General features: G+C 36.3%; 1 protein-coding gene across 3 annotated transcripts in view; it reads right to left on the reverse strand.

The window, feature by feature from the left end:
- The window catches only part of col4a6 (collagen, type IV, alpha 6), a 197995-nt gene that overhangs the window by 42355 nt on the left and 128839 nt on the right, over window positions 1-26801 (reverse strand). For all 3 annotated transcript variants that reach the window (XM_030162034.1, XM_030162032.1, XM_030162033.1), the window contains exons 5-12: window positions 4852-4986; window positions 4327-4371; window positions 3890-4009; window positions 3114-3176; window positions 2042-2077; window positions 1769-1831; window positions 1340-1375; window positions 448-489 (exon numbers count right to left, since the gene is read on the reverse strand). In XM_030162034.1, the coding sequence (XP_030017894.1) occupies window positions 448-489; window positions 1340-1375; window positions 1769-1831; window positions 2042-2077; window positions 3114-3176; window positions 3890-4009; window positions 4327-4371; window positions 4852-4986 (540 nt within the window). The remainder of the gene's footprint in view (window positions 1-447; window positions 490-1339; window positions 1376-1768; window positions 1832-2041; window positions 2078-3113; window positions 3177-3889; window positions 4010-4326; window positions 4372-4851; window positions 4987-26801) is intronic.

A 26801-nucleotide genomic window follows, 5' to 3' on the forward strand; every position in this document is an offset into this window, starting at 1 on the left:
TGCACAATATTATAGCCAACCAGTGCATTCTAACAAACACATTCAAGCATCCATGCATGTGCACACACACAGAAATGCATACACACTCCTGTGCATACACACATAACAGAAGGACCCAGCTAGAGTACTTTAAGCCTGACTCTGCAGTTGGTTTATTGATATAATGAGGGAAGCATAGAATTCACATCAATATAATAAAAACACAAAAAACTGGATGAAAATAGGCCCTTCTGGCTTTATGTAACCTAGTTACATAATAACATGCAAGACTAATAACAGTATAAATAAGGCATATTTGTCTGCTAATGTAAGATAAATATTGTGGATTTTACGTTTCCTCTGAAATCCTGACACCTCTGAGATGAAATAACAAAGAATTTCAGCTATCTAAATACATGTACTTCTCCTTATTGAAATAATACACCAGTCACTTATCACATTGCATACCTTGTCTCCTTTCTCTCCTTCATATCCATAACTTCGGCTCCCCTAAAAACAAATAAGGTTAACGACATGCACTTGGATGATCACATAATTTGATAAAGCTGAGCAACAATAACCATGCTATCCATAACTCTGTCTGGACTTCTTACTGCCTTATGATAGAGTATTATTTATAGTTATGTTTTATACACTGAACAAAAATATAAACGCACCACTTTTGTTTTTGCTCCCATTTTTCATGAGCTGAACTCAAAGATCTAAAACTTTTTCTATGTACACAAAAGGCCTATTTCTCTCAAATATTGTTCATAAATTTTTCTAAATTTGTGTTAGTGACCACTTCTCCTTTGTCCTTTGCTGAGATAATCCATCCACCTCACAGGTGTGGCATATCAAGATGCTGATTAGACAGCAGGATTATTGCACAGGTGTGACTTAGGCTGGCCACAATAAAAGGCCACTCTAAAATGTGCAGTTTTACTGTATTGGGTGGTCCAGGGGGGTCAGAAAACCAGTCAGTATTTGGTGTGACCACCATTTTCCTCGCACAGTCAAAACTTGTGACATCTGTGGTATTGTGCTGTGTGATAAAACTGCACATTTTGGAGTGGCCTTTTATTGTGGCCAGCCTAAGGCACACCTGTGCAAAAATCATGCTGTCTAATCAGCATCTTGATATGCCACACCTGTGAGGTGGATGGATTATCTCAGCAAAGAAGAAGTGTTCACTAACACAAATTTAGACAGATTTGTGAACAATATTTGAGAGAAATAAACCTTGTGTGTACACAGAAAAAGTTTTAGATCTTTGAGTTCAGCTCATGAAAAATGGGAGCAAAAACAAAAGTGGTGCGTTTATATTTTTGTTCAGTGTATATTGTATTCTATTACTTACCATGGGCCCTGGGGGACCAGGAGGACCAGGTGGGCCCTAAAAACAGACAAAAGACTCAGCTCCACTTTCTCTGATGGTTTACACAACACATTCTGAAGCATATCAATTAAAAGCATCTAATAAAATCAATAACATCGAATATTCAAGATAGATCAGAATTATGATGATTTGTTATGGAACAATTAAATGTTATTTTATTCACACAAAAACCATTTAAATGAATTAATATAAACTTTATTCATATTAAATTTATTAACTGTACTTCATGTGATAAGTTAACAAATGCTTTGTTACATTGTTACATTTTTAACACATTTACATTTTCACAACGTTATTAAGTTATTGTTTATTCATATAAACTGGGAATTTATTATACAACTATACACTGCGCCACTTAGACAGAAAAAAAAAGATAAATGATTTTCTTACAGGGAATCCATCAGGCCCCCTTGGTCCTTGCTGACCTTCTGGACCCACGGGACCTCTGAAACCCTATGGGAATAAAAGACATCAAAAGGGAATTTACAAACACTATTACACAATTATATTCTTTTACTTTTAAGTATAGTTCACAAATATTCCATATATGAAAGTGAGAATAAACAAAAATTGTAATAGTATATGTATATATTTAATTGTTAGAGGATCAGTATAACATAAGGAGAATACTGTTATTAAGTAGGAAGAAATGGAAAATCTCACAGGTGGTCCATCTGGTCCTGGTGAACCTGGAATACTCTGAAAAACACACAATGATTGACTCTAAATCTCTAAATACTATAAATCTGACAACTATAAATATCTGACGAGCCATAGTTTCATCTCATACTAGTCTTCATCGAAAGTTTCTTGTCAGGTGTTTTCTTTTCATTGTGAGACGGCTCCACTCTGAGGCTCTTCATTAAAGATTCATCATGACTACGTTCAGACAGTAGGTCTTAATGCACAATTTCTTGGTGAAATCTGATTTTTGTGTGTGCTCATTCATATTACACATTAAATGCGACTTCTATCAGTTAGAGTATGAACTGAATGTGACCCTTAAGTGTCCCGCATGTGCAAAAGCGGTCCTGACATAATACGTGACCATGCAGGCATGCACTGTGTTTATGGAAGTAAAATCTTCCCAACGCTCCTCCTCCTGGGACACAGAATTGTGACGTTTGTTGCATTTCAATGATGAAAAGGTCGGATAAATGAGACCTGGCCGTTAAAACTGCAAAATATTGGATTTAGGTCCACACATGAAAGTGTTCGGATTTGAAAAAATTGGGTTTGTGCTGTTCAAACTGTCTTTAACAGATTGAATACAGGTCACATATGGACAAAAACATTTTCTAGGCTAACAACTGCCTACATTCACAATACCTGACTGTAATTTGCTTTCTACACAGAGGACTTTGGTCGGATGGTTTTAAATAAAAATCCTAATGGTTGTTTCTGAGCTCAAATATTTAACCCTTGCTACTGTTAACTTATAAATGGAGTTTAAGTCAACAAACCACTGGATCATTACATACTCCAACACAAGAGTGGGTCAACATGGGTCTGGCACATTGAATGTTTAGTTTCATGTTCTTAACAACACTGCAGTGACCATTACTTTTAATGTGTCACAAAATAGATTTCATGATGTCTGAGACCATATTGACATCCTTTTCAACCTGTAACTGACACATTTCCAACTGGTTTCCGCCATCTGTTAGTCTCAACTATAGTGTGTCAAAGCAAATGCATTAATCAAGATGGAAAGTGATGGAAAATGAGACTTTACCCCAATGGTGTTGTCAGAGATGTATCGAGGTTCTCCTTTCTGACCCTTTGGCCCAATAGGTCCCTGTTGGAAGAAGATATGTCACTGTTCTACCTCTATCTAAAGAATAACACTAATCCTGTGGTTTCTAAATAATATACAACATATTGTCAGGGTGTGAAGTACAAAGGAGTCAGGGGGGCTAAGTTCCTCATCATAAAACAAACTCCACTGAGCATATGATATGTGAAAATTTGGAAGTCAAAAATATTGACAGTGAGCTATTATACCTTCATCTCTATAGATAATGTGTAATATTAGGTCATTATGATAAGTGCATGAGGGCAATTCATCACTAGTACCATGACAGATATATTTAACTCAATAACATCCACCGTTTTCTGCGTACCCTGACCCTAACTCCCACCCTAGTTTAGCCTAACCTTAAAATAGGATTGGGGTTAGGTTTAAACAGAAGAACTGTAAATCCAATATGCATGTTATTAGGCTGCATTAGGATGTAAGGAAACATCTTCTAGTGTCTGCATTTCTGTATTGTATTGTATTATGCATTGTATTTATGTATTTTTGTGACCGAAACACTACATTGGTTTGAACATTGCTAAGATGTAACAAATATTCTCAGAAAAGAGTGGATGTTGATTTGAGATGTACAGGTCTGAGGTTGTAGATTACTATATACTCTGTTAAAATATGTAATATAATTAACTGTTGTAATGCAATGTAATTAAAAGTACAACAGAAGAAGAAGACATCATGCCACAGCTTTCACTCACAATGGGTCCAGGTATTCCAGGTACTCCTGTCCCATAGCCAGGGAGTCCAGGATCACCTCTGGTCCCGTTGCAGCCGTCCAGTCCTGGTAATCCTCTGCTACCCTCCTGACCTGGGTGACCCTACACATGAAGAAAGTGGAGGGTGAAATCTGCCAAAACTAGAATCACATATTGTTTCAGAGCTCAAGTAAAAGTAGCAGTACCACAATGTAAAAAAAAATAAAAATGTAGACGTGCTACTTGAACATGGAGATACGATGTTATGGAATTATGTCATAATGCTACTGTCTATTGTTTGAGGAATTCTAAACTAACAGACCTTTAATAATTTCTTGTGTTTTATTTAAGAATATGCATAAACACATAAAAAGTCTTAATGTATAAAAAAGTATCATAAAAGTTCTTGTATACTTCACATGCTTTATGTGTTCACTTACAGGTACTCCATCAGATCCTTGGAACCCTGGTACTCCCATAGGTCCCTGTGGAAGTCAAAAATTGATTCTGTTCATACACAGTATGAGCAAATAACACGGAGACACCCAGTGGTCAAAATATGTCACTACAGTTCCTATTATTCTGAAACATTTTGTTTGGATCAAAGTTTGTGAATTTAGTTTGTAAGCCTTAAATGAATGAAAGTTATACTCCTATTTCCTTCATACTATATGGTTTATATGAGTACTAATGTCTTTCCCTAGCCTGAAGCAAGAGCTCCAGTGCTCAAATACTGTATATAGAAAAAGGTATACTTTTGTATGAATGTGAATCATGAATGTTTAAATGTCACAGTTTAACTGACACAGTTGAAAATGAGCATTTAATGGGCAGTTAAAGCACAATGATATTTTGGATTGTTATGAAATATATTTTTGCAGCAGAAACAGTCAAATACAACTGAAACAAACAAACAAAAAACAAAACTAACATATCATCAAAATGAATAAACTGATGAAATTCACCTTGTCTCCTTTTGGGCCAGATGGTCCTCTCAGTCCATTATGGCCCTTCTCTCCTTTAGGCCCTTGAGGCCCCAGACCTCCACGAGGCCCCTCTGGCCCACTCCTGCCAACTTCACCAAGAGGTCCTGGACGGCCCTGAGAGAAGCAAGAGGAAGAAGAAGAATAAAAAGAAGAAGAAGAAGAAGAAGAAGAAGAAGAAGAAGAAGAAGCTGTCCTTACTTTTTATGCCAGTAAACAACATGTAACACTGTTTAATCAAACTACAAACAACAGTTGAACAAGTCAAATTATTGTACATCTAATGAATACGCTTTGAATCATTACACACACAATAATATTTTTACATCATTTATAACAAGTGAGCTGCAAAAGAAATACATATCTTCATTTTGACCTTCTTGTTCAACTACAACACATTTCCACATGATTACAAAACCTAAACACCCAGAATCCCCTCTATTTCTGAATGTGATTATGTGTTGACAGGCTGCAGTACACCTTTCAACCATATGATGACAGCAGAAAACAAAGAGCCGGCATCAACATATGGGTTTATGGTAAAGTACAGTTAAATAAATGAACAGGCCAAAGGAATCCCTCTCTTATGAGGCTGTGCTTGTTAAAAACAAACCACAGCACCACACCTCACCACAGCTTCAGCAGCTGACAACCCGCCATTAGCTCATATTTTAAGCAGTATAACAGGGCAGGAAGAGAGAGGAGGAGTAGGTGGAGAGAATGACAGATGTCTATGTTCAGGTCAAAAGAAAGTCAGAGGATTTGATTTTGGAGCTGTAAATGGACTCAGACACTAAAATCTGGTTTATTTATGATCACTTTCAGTGCAGAACCACATACAGTCAGACTGTAGGCTTGAGACAGTCTGTTTTTAGGGCCCACCTGCTCCTCCTGGTCCCCCAGGGCCCATGGTAAGTATTAGAATACATAAATAAATATTACAAATATATAAAACATAACTATAAATAATACTTTAATAAAGACGGTAAGAAGTCCAGATGCAGTCTTTTCTGCTGATGATTAGCACCTACTTCATTTTTGTACCTTTGAGACAATTTTGGTATGTAATTTAACTAAATTTTACTTGGAACATTTCAGGTTTTAGTAGAATAATTTAACTTCTATTTCTTATATACTCTTAATTGTTTTACTGTTTACATACATGCAACTTTTGTATCATTTTTTTTATTAATAAGCTACATTAAAAATATTTAAAAATCAAACAAGATTGAATGAATATTAGTGAGTAGTTAAGCTTACGAAGGCTAATTTTAAGTTTAAACTGAAGTCAGCATGTGACTTATAAAGTCATTTACACAGATGTAGTAAAGTTAACTGAGAATGTTAAACAGTCCAGATGGACATTTTATATTTATGAGATTTTTATGGAATGAAAATGCATGTAAATGTTTGTGCATGTTACAGGTTTTCATTGACATTTCTCTACATCTGTTTCCATGGCTTCATCTTAAACCTCAGCCTTACCCCTTACGTTAACCAAATTTAACAACAGATCAAAATACATGTGAACACATGTATGCACACATGTATATACAGTTTTGCACATGCCCAATGAATTTTAAGTCTGAGCCTGTCAGCATTTTGACTTAGAAATAAAAAATGAGTTGAGAGAACCCAGACTAATTCTCATTTTACAATTAGTCTTTGTTCTAGTCAAATACTCATTTAAGAGGAATGAGTCTTATCAGTGCCAGGGTAGTACTCCAGTACATCTCAGAGGCATTTTTTTTTAATCCACCACATTTATCTGACAGATTTTGATCTAAAAAAGCAAAAGCCATGCATGAACATCTACAAGATAAACTGAAGGATAAAGTATTAACGTCTTCAATAAAGGTTAACTTTTGTTAGATACTTGGTTCTCACAGAATAGCAACATCACAAACTGCTGTAGATTAAATTACCAACAGTTTATAAAATAGTGCAAATCAGCACAACCTTAAACAGTAACATTAATTCAACAATCATAATAGTAAAACATGGACCATTTTACTGTTTGATGAGCACTTTGATGTTTCATAATTACATTACATTTTGCCAGTATTTACTGCTTACTTACATAGATACATATTTTTTATTTCCAATGGAATTATTTCAAAATGTGCTGGTAGTATTTTTACTTCCACAAAGGATCTGAATACTTCATCTACCACTGCATATAAACACACAAGTAAGACATTTTTCTACCCCACATAGCACATTATTCATACTATATATAACTGCAAACACAAAAATATTTAAGTAAATTACATATGAAACCAGTGGAGAAAATTGGAATGTTCTTGTGGTTATCTAAACTTTATATCCTGTTTGACAAGGCACATATAAATAAACAAAATAAATATATTAGCCTAAAATGAACCATCATTGCGAACGTATGTAATGATGAGGCCCCTAAACATGGCCTGATGCCATATGTCCTGAGAGATACTAAGTGGAATAAAGCCAGATTAAAACTCAACTCAAGAGAAGGAGTGTCAAACAAGATACTTTTGAGGCATGAAATCTGTCAAGCAGACAATTGATTTGTCATATTTTTAATAAATGACTCTAGTAATGTCAAATTAAGACTGTGGCACTGATGCTATGCTTCTGACTCATTGCACTGCTGTCTGCCTGTTGTTGGAAATGCAAATTACACACAGACCATGGATTCATACTGCAGAGCCACTGGCAGTGGAATGCTTTTATTATGAAAGTGCAGCACTGCTTCATGGATTGGTTATGTATTATATAAAATGTTATACATTACTCAGAATCTGTTTCATGTTTCGTAAGGTTTTGAAACTGGATGTAAGAGATCAAAGTGACAAAGTTTTTTGTTGGCACCTGGGATGGGATATCCAGTGTCTTAAAAGGCCCATAAACAGCTTAATATGAAATTGTCTGTTTCAGAATAATAATAACAAAAAAACAGAATAATTTGTGTATGTAAATGCTGTCCCTGATTCAGAGTCACCTTTGACCATGCTGGATGTCTGTTTGAGTGTGCAGCTCTGCATGCATCCCATGGCCTCAGGCAGAGAGCTAACAGTAATGACAGGGCTGTGCCAGGTAAAGGCAGCCTGCCGGAGCTGTCTGGCTCACGGTTCATACTCACACCTGGTTTCACCCAGGGAAAATATGCAGGGGTCCCACAGGCAGGCACTTTCTCTCACGACTCATCATCTTTACTTTGAGTTTAGCTTCACTTTTAGAGCCATCTTTGGTGAATTCTTCACTGTGATTACTATTACAATTTTCAGCTGTATTTTATTTAGACAGCCCACCTGCAGAGAGTCTGCAAAATATTTGCAAACACTTCAGTAGTTTATTAATCCTAGTCAAGATTTAGTCTACGTTTATGAATTGTCACATATATTTAGAGCATGGATCTCATCATAGCATACATATCATGATACAGGGGTTACACTAAACAAGATGATATACAGTATAGATATACTTTATGAAGATATCATTTTAGGAAACCATCGTATAAAGAACACACGATCATGAGAATCAAACCAGTAAAATCTTTTGCTTTTATATGCAATCAGAACAGTGGAATCTGCATTTGCATTTATCATAGTCTCAATATTTATTAGGTTTGCACAATCTTTGCAAAGTAATAAAACATTTGCTGCTCTTTGGGTGAAGAGATGATACTCCTAGTGATTTTGGGAGTCAATACAATATCATAAAACCTAATATCTCAATACAAAATTCTTCAAATATTTTTGTACACACCTTATTTACTACAGAACATCATGGACTTTTTCACTCTCTCATGGAAAATTCCAAGAAAAATGTGCTGAAAGTTGAAATAGATTTTTATGTTTGATTTTAAATAAATAAAAAAATAAATAAAAATTTTAAAAAATCATTTTCATCATTGCAGATGAGCTGCTGAAATGTTTCAAACATGTTACAAAGTTTCCAGAGATGTATAAGTGTTACCCATATGTTGCTACCTTCCATTTCCTTCTTTTGGCCTCTAACCTGTCTTTGCCCCAGCTACAATCACTGTAAAAGTGTCAACTACTCATTATGTTTGTGCAGCAGCTCCAGTAGAAGAGATGGCTGCAGGGATGTTTCATCAAATAGCTCAGACATCTTTGTAATATCTATTTCTCAGGTCATCAGGGTCAGGTTCATGAAGGTTTTTTTTTTTTGTCTGTCTGCTTCTATCTAACCTGTGGTTGAGATTCCAAAGAAAAAATATGTTACATGCTCTAATAATTCAGAAATTTACATTTATTATGCTCCTATTTAATAATACTTAAAAAGGTAACTTAAGAACTGCATCTTTAACCTCCTAAGACCCAGGACATGTCAGCAAAGTACAAGCATTTTTGTTTTTTTTTTTATTAAATAAGTGCCTATATTGGAAACACCATGATGGTGCGAACAGTTTTTTCAGATGGAGTTTTTACATTTTTTATGGAATGTCCTTTGTGGTGGACAGTTTTCTTTTCTTTCTTTTTTTTTGTATAAAGTTGTGAAACTCTTGTCCACAAATGTGAACAGTGGGTCCTAGGAGGTTAAGTTACAAAATGAAAAACATACATGGATGAAGTGAAATTCTAAACGTTTGGAAAGTTAAACTCATCTTCACTGACTTTTTGATAGTCATCTGGAGTAGAGCATCTTTGAGGGTTTAAAGCAGGAAGTGAGGTAAGTTTCTGAGGTTTTTAACAACCTGTATTTAGTCTCTAACAAGGCATGGAATTAAAAAAATGCAACCTCAAGAGGAAAAGATGATCACAGAGAAAGACAGAAGATGAAAGCCGATGAAAAGGAAGAAAAACCAAAATGCACAAGGACCAATTAAGACAAAAAAACAAAAACACACCGTTAAATTACATGAAAGCCATCTAGAGGCGCTCTACAAACAACCACTAGATGGAGACGGACCACTCCCCACAGGTCACCATCCTCCAGGGACTTCTCCAATCATATCTTCTCATTTGTCAACATACATTTTACTGCCATTCATTCTTATTTTCAATTGAAATATACAACCTGTAATACATTTGTTCGAAGACTATATCTACACTGTATGTTGACTGGGAAAATATACTCATTCATTCATTCATTTTCTGAACCCGCTTTATCCTCACTAGGGTCACAGGGGTCGCATGGAGCCTATCCCAGCTACTTACAGGCGAAGGCGGGGTACACCCCGGACATTTTGCCAGTTCATCACAGGGCTGACATACAGAGACAAACAATCACTCTCACATTCACCCCTATGGGCAATTTAGATTAACCAATTAACCTATCAGTGCATGCCTTTGGATGGTGGGAGGAAGCTAGAGTACCCAGAGAGAACCCACGCAGACACGGGGAGAACATGCAGACTCCACACAGAAAGGTCCCACCCCCATCGACTGGTGTTGGAATCGAACCCAGGATACTAAAATAAAAAGAAGCCAAAAAGCATAATTTTTCATATAATTATCCCTGAGAGCAGCCCCTGTGAGTACTCCAGACACACTCATACTGTAAGTGTGGTGACTAATAAGTGAAATATTTTATTTCATGGATTGGTAAAATAAAAATATGTTTACACTTCTTTGAGTCATTTTTAAATTAAATATACTAAAGAAATTGCTTGGACACACTAGCTAATTTTCAGCATCTAACAGTATTAGAAAAAGTTTTCATATTCCTTTTCAAAAAGCACTAACAGCATATTGTGAAAATCATTATAATTAAAAGTATCCATCTACTATATCTGAATTATTAGGAAAATATACTACACTACTCTGTGACCTGTGGGGAACCATGGGCTCTAGATGTGGTAATTTTTATGCAGGGGAGAGCAGACTTTTGGGAAAAGATGTATTAGATTTCTGTATTTTGTAAAGACGTCTGTATTTTATAAGTAGTGACATAAGAATAGTTTGGTAAGTCATTCTTGAAGATGTAAACGACAATTAATATACAGTATGCTCCTGCAGAGTAAAACTGTGAGGTACGAAGCGCACAGACAGGGGTGGGGGGTGAATAGTTTGTAAGATGGGAGGTGGGGGTTGGAAGGAGTTCTCCGTAAGTACCGGGCCGGGACATACCTTACCTCTCTCTCTCTCTCTCTCTCTCTCTCTCTCTCTCTCTCTCTCTGTCTCTCTCAAACGTCACTCAGTACGCACTCAGTACACACTCGGTACGCACAGGCCGTAGGTGCCACAGATGCCAATGTTAATACAGATATGTCGGGACTGTGGGAGTAAATGCAGCATTCCTGTTTTTAACTTCATTTCCCGTCATGCAGCTTGGTACTGCGCTACTGTGATTGTTAAGCAATTGTATTCCAAAATGACTAATATCAACTGTAGGTACCAAACTGGCCAGGTAAAAATATCAATATTTGTCAGAATCATGCTAACACACACACACACACACACACACACACACACACACACACATGCACACACACACACACACACACACACATGCACACACACATACACGCACACACATGCACACACACACACTCTGAGACATTCCAGTATTATGATATAGACTGACTGTATTTACAGACACACAAATTTTCAGTTTTTTTTTTTTCCCTAATTCAGAAATAAACTAAATTCCTAATAAGACCTTACATTGCTAAGGAAAATGAGTATTCCTCTAACGTTCCCACTGACATTCCAACAAACATACAACATTAAAAATAATATTTTTTTCAGAGTTTTCCACTGGTAGCAGATCTTCCACTGTAGGCACTCAACCTCCATCACTTTTCCCTCTAAACACCTTTTTCGAGATTTGCTCATATTTATAAATCTGTTGACATCCTCTGTCATGACAGCAGGTCTGTTTCTCCCTCGGACCAGAGATATGTAGTGTCCATCGGTACCAGAGAGGATCTTTGTCTTTACTCTAGCTGTCTGTGAACAGGTGCCATGTGTCAAATTAGATTAATTTACTGTGATGTATACATGTCCACACAATCCTCATAAAACTAGAATAATATTGGCATATTCCACATGTTTGAAATTCAAAATGCTCCATTAAGAAAAAAGGGCTAATTCAAAATACTCAAATGAAACATTGTTTACATGACACCTATGAAATTCAGAATATTGTCAAATTCTGACTAATAATGATATATTAATGTACATGTAAACATATCTATTGTTCCTCTGAGTGTTTTGCTATGAAGTATAACTGAAATTATTGCGGCATTCAGGTCTATATAGACCGCTACCAATTATGTCATCAATATCGGAAGTACACAAATACGCCACCATATTGGAAGAGTGGAGGCAAGAGAGTGACAGACTGTGTGTTTAGTCGCTGCTTCATCAGTGATAAGATATCTTAAATGGGTAGTTAGTGACAGTTTATTGTTTATATATGGTAGACTATTTTTAAACTCTGAACCCTGTTTAAAAAGCAACAGTATGCTGAGAAACTGGCTGTGATTAATGGGTTTGACCCTTACAAAGACATGTGCTCAGTGGGAGCAGGAACACCTAAAATTAATAACATATCACTACTACTTCACACAGAGACACCTACAGTCACCTGTTGTGGCTCTGGAGTCATGGTTCATGGCACTGCCCAGACGCAGAGGCCAGCCAGTGCTGGTATCCTGTCAAGCCAGAACACGGGACACTGGCCAGAGCCACGCGCCACACCTAGCCCCATTTGAGCCCAGGGCTTGGTGCACAGCTTGGGCTCCACGTCTGGCCCCAGTCGGCCCTCGCATCTGAACCACAATCCAAGAACTGCAAAATGTACCGAACTGTGGATTACCTGTACCATCCCTATTGTTCACCACTTTTAATGGTTATACATAAAATACAGCAGACAGGTGACCGTAGGTCTCTGGGCACTGAGTTCCTTACACTTTTTTCCCTGCCTGGTTAAAACAGAGGGGGTCCTGGAGAAAGACTTGTTTTCACCATGTCCCACTCTGTTTGAGCATCTTATTACTGAACAAAAATTAACCATGACTACAATTATCTGTCTAACAAGCCTGGCACTCCCCTTTCCAGCTCGTGGGTTGTCTTCCAATATGGCTGCGTAAACATAAAACATGTGACCCCTGACGTCATTTGGCAGCGGTCTATTGCATTTGACTTTAAACCACATTACATACTGTTAGTAGTTAAATTACATTCTATAATATTATCCCTGATCATGCCCTGTAAAAACCCGGTGTATTTGTGTAATGTCACCTTTCTGTGAGTTCAGAAAAAATTTTACGTTTTCAGTTTTGTGACAAATCCAAGATTTTCATAACATTCAGGAGGAAAAGTTTAATCAATCTAGACAGAGAGGGAAGAACATTAAAAACTGTATCTGAGAAGTTGCACCAATGCCAGTTCAAGTACATCAGACTTCAAACTATACTTGAGTCAAAGTCTTTATTTACATTCCACAGCGGGCATCAACCAGTGAATGAGTGCAGTTTTAGACCTTTCTGTCCAGTTCCAGTCCTGCATTTAGCACATTAGTAAAATCTTATAAATTACAGTCTCTTCCACATGATCCACTACTACATCAAGTTTTATCTGAGATCAATCTCTTCTCTTCGCCGATACCATCTCACCCTTGCCATTTGGCACTCTTGTCTGTTTACATGCCAGGCCTGTCGGGTCTCCGCCCGGCTGTCACAGACCTTCCGTCCTCATCACCTTCCAGCAGACTGGTCAGTTTGTAGGCCCAAATCCCCTCCAGCACAAAGGGTACAATGGAGCCTATTCTGGCCCACTAAGCTCTCTGGACTCACAGCTCCCATCAGGCCTACCTCACTTCCTGATAGAGGAGAGTGCTTGGACAGACAGATTCTCGCCGCCATGTGTATGAAAAACATTTAGTGTGTGTTGTTCTTGAACGCACGCGCACGCCAACACACCCTCGGGCACTGGGAGGGTTTAGCGGGGCGTATTGTTCAGAGGGCGGGGTGTGCCAGGGGGAAGATTTTAGTTGTCACACCAAATGCTCACTGGGAGTCGGTGATGGGAGAAACATGGAGGGAGATGCTCTGGGTCTTTGGGTGCAAGTTTAATCAGCGTGGTGGTTTGATAACCCAATTAGAGTTTTGGCCACATGCAGACACACACATGACTCGGCAGAACCTCAAACACCCTCAAAAAACATGCCAAACGATGGCAACAAAACGTGTGGAAAGATCAGGACTTTTGATGTTCTTCAACAAGATGAAACATCCACAAACACTAACTAAAAAGTCAGCCGCTCACACAAAGACAGAAAGAGGGGAATCCTCACTAGATGGGAATGTTTAGCTTGTGTTGACTTTTTTTCTGCTTTTTCGCTCCAGTGGTTGGACCGCGAACCCAAACACCTTCAACTATTGCAGACATGTTTGTCCTGCTCTGCATGAGTGATGATACAGCAACCACAGACAATGATGCGGAGAGATAGCGTCAGTATCTCAGCATACAGGTATTTAAAGTGGACCGCATTGTCCATATCAGTCCTATCTGTAAACAGACATGTCAGGTTTGGTTCGCTGCAATGATTCTATCTGTTCATTAAGATAAAACCTTCCTAATATACATTCAGAAAGAGGACAAAATATACAGAAAGAGAAATTCACTGAAAATGATGAGTTATTGTAGGCAAAATCACAAGCATACCTTCAAAATCTACAGACTTTTAAATACAAACTTTACATCTTGTGCTGATGTGCAGCATCAAATGAAGCTTGTGTTTATATAAAATATGAAATAAATAAATAAATAAATAAATAAATAAAGATGGAAAGCATAGTGAAGCAAAAATCGTCATCTCAGAGACATAACTTGCAAATTACTGCAAGTACAATTTTTCCAGGAGGGTGTCTCCATTGGCTGAGGAGTTTTTGAGTGACAGCTCCACATCCTGGATGAGGTTTTTGGTTATGGTAGACTTTTCATGCTAAGTTTGGATACCTACAAGATTAATCACATATATTTGATCATTTCAAGTTGAAAGATTTACTGTGAGATCTAACTTTTACTTTGCTGTTTTATTAAATGTCAAAAGGTTTTTTGTTTGATGATTTTTGAGGTTTGATTGATTTTACCAACTCCATACTACAGCTAAGCTGATGTGAAATTTGTATAAAACAGCCAGTAAATATTGAAGATTTCATCACTTAAAGCTGCGTATGACGTTCGTCACCAATTTTTCATCAAATCTGTAAAACCCAAGTGATAGTCTAAGTATCAAAAATCTGTTAGTGTTTCTGTGATTATGCACCTGAATCACTTCCCTCACGGTGAACAACTTCAAAGTGTACTCCACCACAAACACTGCATTTGTTTAAATACCAAACCAAAACCTAAATGAAAGCGTCACTTTTGGTAATTCCATGCAGCTGCAGTATGGCCATAGCGGCAACAAACACGGAAATGGCTTCATTGTTTCTGCGGCTGTGTGGAATTTCGAGAAACCTCGAGTGACCGTTTCGTTTAGGTTTTGGATGTAAAAAAAATGGACTATTTGTGGTGGAGTACACTTTGAAGTTGTTCACTGCGAGGGAAGTGATTCAGGCGCGTAATCACAGAAAGACTAACGGATTCATGGTACTTAGGCTATCACTCGGGTTTTACAGATTTTATGAAAAATTGGTGACGAACGTCATGCGCAGCTTTAATGCCTCAAGTAATTTTCACATACATGTAAAAGTCTCTTTTTATATATATTAACTTTCATTATTTACATTATTATTTTTGTTTCATTGATTCAGTGATTTTTATTCTCTAACAAATTCTTATTTTTGGTAGGCACAAATTGACACAGTGTACGGGCTGTGACAAAAAAAAGTCTGAAATATATTTTTGTCATAGGTGTGATCGTCCCATTTAATTCCTTATGCTTTTCATGTAGCATCACTGAATATTACTATTTGTTACTGTTACTGTATTTGACAAACCATGTATTTATTTGTTATTAAATGAACCTGAATTCTTTACTCATTCTAATATCTATACTTTGCAAAAACTCATTTCATCACATATCACTCTCAAACTTTTTAGTTTTCATTCCTTGCGCTACTACCTCTAGCATTTTCTGACTTGATGCCAAAATACGTTCTGATGTCTGAGAATTTGACATTTTAAATCTGACCATCTTGCTCCTCTTTTTTTTTTTTTTTAGTTTCCTTGTGTATTAAATCCAAACTAAAGGAATGATCACAGAGAGAAAACACTGTGTGCCTCTCTAACTTTGTTTCTGTAATGCTAAAATCTTTGGAACATTACTGTGTTTTTTCCTGCTCCTCTGCTCCTTTAGACCGATTCCCACCCCTCCTCTCTGCCTTGGACTCATCTGTTTGTGTTGATGACCACCATTAAACAAACAACCTGTTCTCTCTTTTCATCCAGGTGCTTTCCCCTCCAATAAAAAGCCCATTAGTGGTCCACGGACCTCGCTGTCCCACGGAGATGATGTCATAAATCTCAGGTGTTTTCTCAGCTGTCGAGGAGGAGGAGGAAACCTAACCTTGAAAGTAACATCTCATCCCTTTTATAGAGGTATTTTTAATCTGTCTTTTTATTATTTTAATGCACAATGTAATGATCCTGGGAAATAATAAATGTACCAGATCTTTACCTCAAAGATCCAAATATTCCCATAAAACTGTGTTCAGGATGAGTCATTTAGAAAACCATAAATATAATACACAGGGTTTTTCCTCCATATTTTTTAAAAACTAAGTTGTGTCATTTAAGTTAAAATGTTCCACTCCCATATGTTCACCTTAAAAAATGCCTGAGGTTAACACAACCTGTGATAGCAAACAACAGATGTAACTGGCATGTTTAAAACAAACATACAGATGTGACTGCTGGCGTAAAAATCAATTAAAATGCTCAATAATGACCTGTGTCTATTGAAACTTAAAAGAAAACTCATGCTGTTTTTTATTGCTTCTTCTGTACTAGACTTGTTTGTTGCTATTTTATTGTTGTTTTAATGGTGAATTTAACATTTCCGCAAAGTACAAATGTTGAAAATTTCCCATTTGGCTAACAGTTGCAGAACGATGTTAATTAAAATTTATGAAGCAACACAAAACAAACATTGTAGTGAACATTAACCTGGATTTAAACAAGGCTATGAGAAAACACACATGAGTACTGCAGCGTTGTGTTTTGTTAAACTGTGCTGATTCTTGAAAAAAATTCTTGAGTTATTAAACTTAATACAACTCAACAGCTTATTTTCCATATGTAATATAAAATATCTTTTAGTGGAGAAAGTTGTTATCTAATAAAATATTGATTCACTTGAATATTATAATTTATGACATGCATTAAGTCTATTGATTTTAATCCTACAAACACTTTCATAAAATTTTTTTTGCTCATCCAGGTTTTGGCAAAGATTGGACAAAAAACTGTGCATGTTACTGGAGTTTTATGAATGTGAATACTGATTGGACTGACTCCATAAAAAGATAATGTTTTCTACTCAGATTTGATGCACCTTGACTCATAACCAACGTGATTCACACCATATTTTCAGATCCATGCCAATAGATAGCCCTAGATTCAAATTAATTTTGTAAGGATAAAGTCACTCATCAGACATGCCCTCCATTTAGGAGATCATCCTGATTTTCAGTTCCAGAGAATTTGTGTCATGCTATACAGTAGATTACAGTGTTTTGGGAGAAACCATCGAAATGGAGTGATGGCATCAGTGATGAACAAAAAAGATGACAGTGAAAGAAGCATCCCATATGGCTGGAAAAGAGCATAGGGGTGTTTGGAGGAAAACGGAGCGGGTAAAAAATTAACCTTTGACAACTAAATGGACCATATGGTACAAAGGCTGTGGGAAAGTCACAGATAAAGTCTGAAGACTCCAATATTGGCTGATAATTTCAGGTCATGTCAGTTTCTCTCATTATTGGGTTTTAGTGATTTTTCACGGTATTAAAAACTCATTAAGCGAAAAGTTCACAGAAATACCTGAATCCACTGTGAAAGGCAAATTGTGGTTGATGATGTATTCTTGTAGCTGAAGTTTATAGAAAGATCCTGACTGAAAACAGCACAGCTCAAACTTAAGAAAGAAGAATAGTAATAGTTGCTTCTTCCTCACTTTTTACAGTGCTTGTATCATATTGTACTTTGTGTCTTATTTTGTTCTGTCTGTATCGAGTGAGTTTAGTGATTTTAATGTATGTATGAATGTACTATCCAAAACTCTTAGGCCACCATCAGGGTTGTTGTTTTAGAAAAGGTACAATGACCTCAAGTAGGCATTTCTTAGTCTCTGAACCCAGACACAAGTGAAATAAATATCTAAACGGCATTTACAATTAAACTATGAATATTATAGAAGCAGCATGGGACAGAGAAAAAATAACCAAGTCTGAAGAAGAAGTGGAACTTAAGAGATCTTCTAGACAGTCAAACCAAGGGACATTAACATGTAAGTGTAAATGGAGGTCACGTTAAATACTAACTTCAGTCTGTAGAAGTCATTTAGTTTAAAGTTATTTGCATTTTTAATACTGAACACTCGAATTTCTTCTTTTCGTATTGTCATAAAGAGACCTAACCTAAATATTTTACCTGAAAAAGCCTAAGATTTACTCACAAGTCTCAAGAGAAAAGATACTGCAGTAGTCTGATGATGCTGGTAAGAAGCATAGTGTCATGTGGGAGTTGTTTATTTTTTCCAAAGTGGAATTTTGTGTTTGTGATCAGACTTGTTTCTTGGAACTATTTCTAAAATGTAGGTCCAATACAATTAAAAAATGAAAACAAAAGCCATCAGGGTGCCTAGTTCCTCCACAAACAAAATCCCTGCAGAAATAACACAACACAGCCTAAGACTTTACATGGTAATGTATAGTTATTAGCTGACCTTAAACAAAATATGTGTTGCTAAATTTTACATATTTTAGACTCATACTCAAACTTTTTAGCCTTTTGACTCTTCTTTTAATTAATTCATGTTATTGGTAGATAGTGGTTAATATCATATTTTTTTTCTCATAAATAAGTTTCAGTAATTTGTGTGTTCTGATAAAACAGAAATTATGTCAAAAGCATAATATTTACAGTATGACAGGTAATAAAATGTCATTGAACTTGCAGATAAAAAAACCTGTTGACTGTTGACACTTTAAAGCAACACAAGTGACTTTTTCAGCCTTTAAATTATACTTGCAAGGTCATTTTGGTGGTACAACTCACAATAGATTCAATTACACTTTTGTCATCACTCCAGAGCATCTGTATTGCCTGCACTATGCAACTTCTGGTTTTGGGTAGGAACCCCTACTCAAAAAGAACTGCAAAATTTGATTGCTTTACAGCATATGTCACACACATCCCTGCCCCCTCCACCTTCAGAAGATGAGTTAGGTAAACATAGTTACGAGTGAAGGAAACCTACAAATGGGCTAAAGGTCACGGCTGAAGCAGCAAGAAAAAAAAAAGAGGGTAAGGGTGTTGTCCGAAGAGACAAAGAAAAGAAAGCGTGAGACTGATAAAATAAGAGGCTGGACTAGGGTGAATATTGGCCCAGCTTTCACCCGCTGGCATGAGCTGAAATAGGAGGAGGGATGCCCCACCGATCACACGATCTGGTGGTGTTACTGTTGAACTAGTAAATGTAAAGCTTACTATCATTCAGGCTAATGTAAATTGAATTTACAACATTACAAATAAATCTTCGTTTTTTTGGATTACAATGTGAATATGATGACCACACAAACAGCATTGTATTACAGTAAAGCTATGTTCCCACAATAAGCAATTGGTTATAGGCTGTTTTATAGTACGACAGCGTATTAGGGCCACATTTACTGATCATGTAGATGAAACTGAAGAAAAAGTGACTTTTTCTACCAGGTTCTGGTAGAACCTGGTGGAAGATGCTGCTGTTCAATCATTTCTTCATCATTTGTAAGACATGGTTCTTAACATAAAGCAAGTGTCTCCATCCAGTGTCTCTGATCAAACTCCATGGCTTTTACTGGTGAATCAATGTTGTAGAAGATGACAGTGTTTCCACGTTCACTACGGAGCCTCTGAACGTGCAAATGAGTCATATCTGATAGCAATGAAAGGATGATAAACTGTATTTTAAACCAGTTATTTACAAGTATTGATAGGATTAGTTGATCAACAGGTATTAAACACTTTAGGTCAGTAGATGATTTTGGTTACCAGTGGCTGTTTGGGTCTTTATGGGTTAAAAAGAATCATTAACACATTATAATTAGTCTAAGGATTTTGAAGCTAGTTTGCACAAGTTTGGGTTTGTTTTGTCATTTGGAGCAAATTGCCACTTTTGTGGAGGAGGAACTGAGTGGAAGTTTTTAAATTACGACGTTATTCTTGTAATACTATGGCTTTATTCTCAAAATACAACATTATTCTCATAATATTACAACTTCATTCTCATAAAATTATGCCACTTTTTGTATTTGACTTTATTATCATAATATTATGGCTTTATTCTCAAAATATTACAACTTTATTCTCGTAGTGACATGTGTTTTTATTTTTCCTATGTGGCCCTAATACGCCGTTGTAATATACATCTGTTTATTTGTCTTTTTTTTGTTTGTTTCTGATATTTTTTAAATAAAACAATAATGTTTGTATAAAATGCTGTAAGGCCACTGTACCTGGCCTCAAGACATGGCTGAATGCACAATAATTGTCTTGCCTCTGGAAGTTTGCCTGCATCACTGGCTTGTCACTGTCAACAAATGTGCAAGTATTACCAAGATACAGATTTTATGACAGTTGTTACAGACAATACTGCTTCTTGACTTTAGCAAGAAGCAAAAATTCCATGGTGTTGCTTTAACTTATTTATTTGTGGGATCTTCGTTAAACTTGATTTATGTGAGAGTGTATGTTCAGGACAAGACCATAGGTGGCACAGTAAATGGACATTTACGAAAGTGATAAAAACATCTTAGTGTGAAGCCCCTGATCTTTCTTCAAGCTCCACTTTCTGTTTATAAGACTTGGGGATAATAAAGTTTACCTTGAACCTTGAACGGTTCTGCCTGTATGATAAAAGACGCTGAGGTCCGTGTTGCAGGGGGTTCATCCAGCTGTGTTTAGTTCGGTAGGAATTCCTGCAGTTTGTTACTACTAATGTGCATATTTTCCGTATCAGTGTGTGTATGTCTGCGGTGTGGGACTCTTTCCCTCAACTTATCTCCTCTCTCTCCTCTCTAACCCTAACCCTTCGGAAACAAAGCAGGAGTCCAGAGAAGAGGGAGAGAAAACAATTTAACTGGTAGTATTTTTTCCCAGAGGCCTTCTTTGATAGGATCTGAAGCCCACCCAAACTGTAGGTGAGGCCTCTGTGACTGTTCTCATGTGCTGAGGGTTTAGATAATAGGCAGTGACATTTTTCCTTGATTGCCCTTTCATTATACACATTTGAGAATAAGAATTCCTAAGAGTTTGTTTGCTCTGGGATAAAGGTGTAAAATACCGTATATGATGTTTGACTAACAACATATCCTTATTGTTCCAGAGTGGAGCTTCAAAACTTTGAATTTTAATGGGTCGTACTAATATTTAGAAGAAAAGGAAATGTTTCAGTGCACAAAATTAAAGCTTAACTGGGTTTTCTTGCAGAAATTGACTGTTCATCTGATGTATGAAATAAAATTAAAATGGCACAAGTCTGAGAAGAAATCACTATTAAAACGGCTTTGCAAACAGCAGCCTGTCACTAGATTATCAAGTTAAACTTGATGATTCCATGAATAAAGAAGTAAAACTGTCAACAGTTTGTTTTTTCATCTGCAAATTCAATCCCATTTTATTAACTGTCATGCAAGAGTTAGGGTTAGGGCTACAAATGCACATCACAATCATAAAAATCTGTCTGCAAAAAAAGTCTATTTTATTTTTTAATGGAATACAGTATGTATTTTCCCAGCTGCCTGTGCACATACAAGCCACACACCTGCCTATAATTTTTACCTCCTTTACTTTAAAAGTGATGAGCAACTACATGTCTAAACAGTGTTTCTCTGTGTCCCAGTGACGAGCAGGGCAAGGCACCAAACAAGGCCATAAATGATGGTTTGGATCTATGCATGGGTGTGTGTGTATTGGTGGAAATGTTGTAAATAACTGTGCTATCATCATCACATCAAATCACAAGAGCCTATAAATCAGTAATAACCAGGTTCATACATCCTTGCACATGTTTGCCGGTTTGTCTCTGTGGAGGAGCCAAAGACATTCAATCATCCATTCATCTAATACCAGCATTTTTCCGCTTCATTTGCTTTTAGTCCTGTTTCTATTGTGTATTTTATTATAATGTTTTTACTTCTCTTAAGTTTTATTCTCTTATGAAGTAGTTAGACTTTGAAAGGTTCTATACAAATAAAATGTACTGTATTCCTAAGAATATTTCTCTTTTAACTATGAGTAATCTGTATAAAACTTTTATTAAGAATAGATGAATCAAAGTCTTACCTTTATGTTAAAAATCAAACCAAAAATCTATAATTCACTGCTCATAAGACCTGGATAAACTGCATATAAGGAATACAACTTCAACAAAAGCAATCAGGACAATAGGACTATTGACTTTTCATGAGTTGCTTTTTATTTTGTTGATAATGTAAATCACTTTATGAGTCAAAAACTTTCTTGCAATATCTTCACTCAGTCCAAGGTGACTTGGTTTTATTAATCCAGCATCTAAACACTATAACCTATAATTTACTGCACTTCAAGTTAATTTGTATGTGTTACTCAAACTTTTGCATCATTGCTAATGACAAAAAAAAAATCTAAAATGAGTAAGTGATGGGTTACTTTTAGGTAAATTTAATCCTTAAAACACCTGCTGAAATGCTTTCAACTAACTGTCTAAAGCCAGATCTTTATGAACTGAAAACCAAATTCTTAGTTTTTCCAACAAAACATCTTAACCTCCTAAGACCCAGCTATGGGTTTGCTGTCCACATTTGTGAACAAGAGTTTCACAACTTTATACAAAAAAAAAAAAAAAGGAAAGAAAAGAAAAGAAAAGAAAAGAAAAGAAAACTGTCCACCACAAAGGACACTCCATAAAAAATTTTAAAACTGCATCTGAAAAAACTATTGCATCATGACGTTTCCAATGTAGGCACTTATTTATTAAAAACACAAAAAGCTTGTACTTTGCTGACATTTCCTGGGTCTTAGGAGGTTAAAATGCAATAAGAATACATGAAATTTAATCCAAACTTTCTAGTCTGGTTCATTGAAATTCCTAATGAAGTCATATGGGGGCAGTAGAGCGCACTGAAAATGAACAGATGATGCAGCCACAGAACCTAATGTAGTAAAACTACTTTTGATATAAATTTCTGCTTCTGACTTCTCTTTGTCCACTAAAAATGAAACCTGCACTTTTTTTTGTTGGTATTTATAAGTCTTATTCATGTATTTATACGGTTATTTTATTTTAACATAACCCAAATGAAAATCACAAAGAGGGGTATAAAGAAGGATATGGATTCATCTGAAAATACACACACACACACACACACACACACACACACACACAGACACACACACACACCTCAGCCTGTCTATTTGTGTGTCTGCAAAGTTGTTGCCCCAGACCTTCTAGTTTACCCTGGCCTTTGTGTTGGCTGTGAACCTTGACCTTTCCTAGACTAAACACTACATCTAGTGAGGGGATGAGGTGGATGTGAGTGTCAGGTGTATGTGTGTGTGTGTGTGTGTGTGTGTGTGAGAGAGAGAGAGAGAGAGAGAGAGAGAGAGAGAGAGAGAGGAGGAGAGAGAGAGAGAGAGAGAGAGAGAGAGAGAGAGAGAGAGAGAGAGAGAGAGAGAGAGAGAGAGAAGTTCAAAGCTGAATTACATCCTTTTGCCATTTTAGCCCAAACTGAAAGGTTGGGGTTTGTTTGTCAAGTCATTTTGGACAATGGGGGGGGGGGGGTGCAGACCTATGCACTGCACCCATTGCAAAGGTGTGCTCAGTTGAAGACCAAACAAAGCCACAGTAATTTATAGACTCATGAGTGAGTGTTTGACTGATAAATCTGGAGTTTGTCTGTGTCCATGGTGCTTGAAGGGACTGAGCTGACATTTAGGGACAAAATTGTGAAGTAAAACTTTACATTTTAGTGTGTTCAATATTTCAGGCCTTTATACACCATTATATTGGTCAACATAATGCTTTTTTCATAGCCATCTTAACAAACAATGTAAATTTTATGAGGCAGCAAACCATTTTAATCTGGCGTCAACCAATGATTTTTGTTAATGTCTCTGATATTTTTTTTTCTGCTTCAGACACGAAATGCACTAAATCTTATATACTTTGATACAATGAATTGCAAAACAAATGACAAAAGGGAGGGTTTTGAAGTAGAACTGGTATTAATTCACAGAATTTCACATTTTGACCCAGTAGTGTATCTGAAAATGAGACCCAACTAGCACTTTTGACATAATTTTTCTAATTATTTTCCTAATTTGGTTTGTTAGAGTTTCACTACTTTTACTATGGAAGCATTTTGTTAGTAGAACAGTTAAAGACATAAAATTATGAAGACAATGAAAAGACAAACAGTGTCTAGACTTCAGTTTCTGTTTCTTAGGAGTTGGGCCAAAATGGGTTATAGAGCTGTTTTTGCTGGGTAGCTATACACAGATGACATGTGAATTAATTTTCCTTCTCAAAATGAATCTAAAAAAACTTATACCGAGGAAAGACTAATGCTGTAAAAAGATGTAACAAGACAAAAACGATACCTTATACCAAGATTACAATGATGCAAAAAGACCACAAAAGAAGACTAATAAAACAAAGGCATGTTAAATTATATAAAAGATGCAAAAGCACAAAAATGACAAGATGTATTCATGATGCATTTTTGTAAAGTTAACATAATTAAAATAATACAGGAAAGGCTTTATTTGAGAGTTTGTGTTATTTTTCTGAAAAATTCACGTGAGCTGATGTGAACACCTTTTATTGAAAGTGTTGCGAATGATACAAATTCACATAACAGTTTGTCTGAATACTTTTAATGTGACATAGTCACAAGCATGTATGTTTATATATCACATCATACTGCAGGTGTGTGAAAGCCGTAATGCTTGTTTTAAGGTGAGATTCAGGGTAAGTCAATGCAATGTGCCCTAAAGTAATGGAAACCCAACAAAGTGCATGTGCGTGTCTGAAGCTAATGTTTGTGTGACAGACAGGAGACTGGTGATAACATCGTCCTGTACATTCGTCTGGTCTGTAGGTATCAACATACATGTCACACATGCACAATTACCAAAAGTATCTACAATGTACCTCCAGAACACACAAGCGCTCACATGTAGAGAGAGGCTGCAGATATATTGAAAGATAAGGAGAGAAGAAAAGGAGATCAAAGTCTTCAGTCATGCTTGTCGCTGGGTCGATCTGCAGCCAGCACTGATTATCTGAGTGTGATCTGAGCCTCTGTGTGTGTGTGTGTGTGTGTGTGTGTGGTGGGTGGGTGGGTGATAAAATATTGTATATACTACAGATTGCAGGGACTTTTGTCTGTTTACAGGCTGCCACATACTTGCCCTTCCATTTTCCTTCTTTTCTTTTAGTGGATTAAAAGTGAAGTTACAGTGTTGGTTGGTTCTTTCTATTGTTTCTCGTTCGAATCCCTGTGCAGATGATCTTTGATGGATGTTTTTCCTTGTCTTCTCCAGCTTCCTTGCTACTTTGTGCTGTCGACTACACAGCTGCCACCAACCAAATGCATCTACTGATCTAAAATGTTTAATAACTTCCTATCCATTAACCACTGTAAATATTTCTGGTAAAATGAACCTTCTCACCTTTTCAATGTCATCATATATGACCCATTTATATGTTCAGAGGCTCCATAGCGAATGTTTCCACTAACACTGATTCATTTGTAAAAAAAAAAAACAAAAAAACATGTAGTTTGACAAGTGACAGTGGTTGTAGATGCTTGTTTTTAGGTTTATTAATTAAATATTTTGCTGATCAAATATTTTTTCTTCAGTTTTCTCTGTTTTGATATAATAACATTTTAATTTACCCTGAGCTTTTATGAACATCTACATCATCAATGAATTGAACATGGGAAAATACCTGCTTTTAAATGAAAAATATAAAATACAAAGATTAACATTATTATGGTTATATGATGATTAATGGCCCAAGGCAGAAATAGAACATTTATCACTGTCTTTAAGTAATTCGAAAAAAACATTGTTTGACTATTTTAACTTTTTATCTGAAGTTTTTCCTTTGGCCTTTTTCCAATGTCAATGCACCTCTAAAACTAAAATGAACATAGCAAACATTTTGGGACTTTTCCTTAACATTAATTCTTTTTACGGATGTTAGAATGAGGGACAGGAGGGACAAAAGACTTCACTTAAAAATGGACTGTCCAAAAGACCATCACCTAAACATCCTGAAACATCCTACTCCCAAACCTAACATGAGTCTCTGATAACTTGGTGGATGGTAAGAGGATATTAAAGTACAGTTTGAGCATTATTGCAGTCATTTGAGAAAACAATGTAGAGATGACAAAAAAGTATGAGAGGAGAGGACATAAATTGCTAAACACATTAGAAATGGCAACATTGCATTTTTCATGTTTCTGCTAGAGGTCCTTGAACTTTATGAACTGCCCAAATTTATTGCACACACTAAAACCTTGAGTCTGATTTGATCCTGCGTTTCTCTTTTTTGTTTTCTTTTTACTTTTCTTAATGAACAAAAACCTAAATTCAGCTGCTTCTTGTCATCTCCTCTTTTCTTTATAGACTTCAGTTAAAAATCTTCATTTTTGTTTTCCTCCTTTTTTCACTGAATGGTTTGACATAAAAATCACTGTGCCAGCCTGGCTCTCTCTTTCCCCTGTTTTGTCATTCTGTTTTCCGTCCACCTGCCCCAGGATTAAAGAAAAGGAATTC

The sequence above is a fragment of the Sphaeramia orbicularis genome, chromosome 18 (genome assembly GCF_902148855.1).
Source record: "Sphaeramia orbicularis chromosome 18, fSphaOr1.1, whole genome shotgun sequence".
Taxonomy (NCBI): Eukaryota; Metazoa; Chordata; class Actinopteri; order Kurtiformes; family Apogonidae; genus Sphaeramia; species Sphaeramia orbicularis.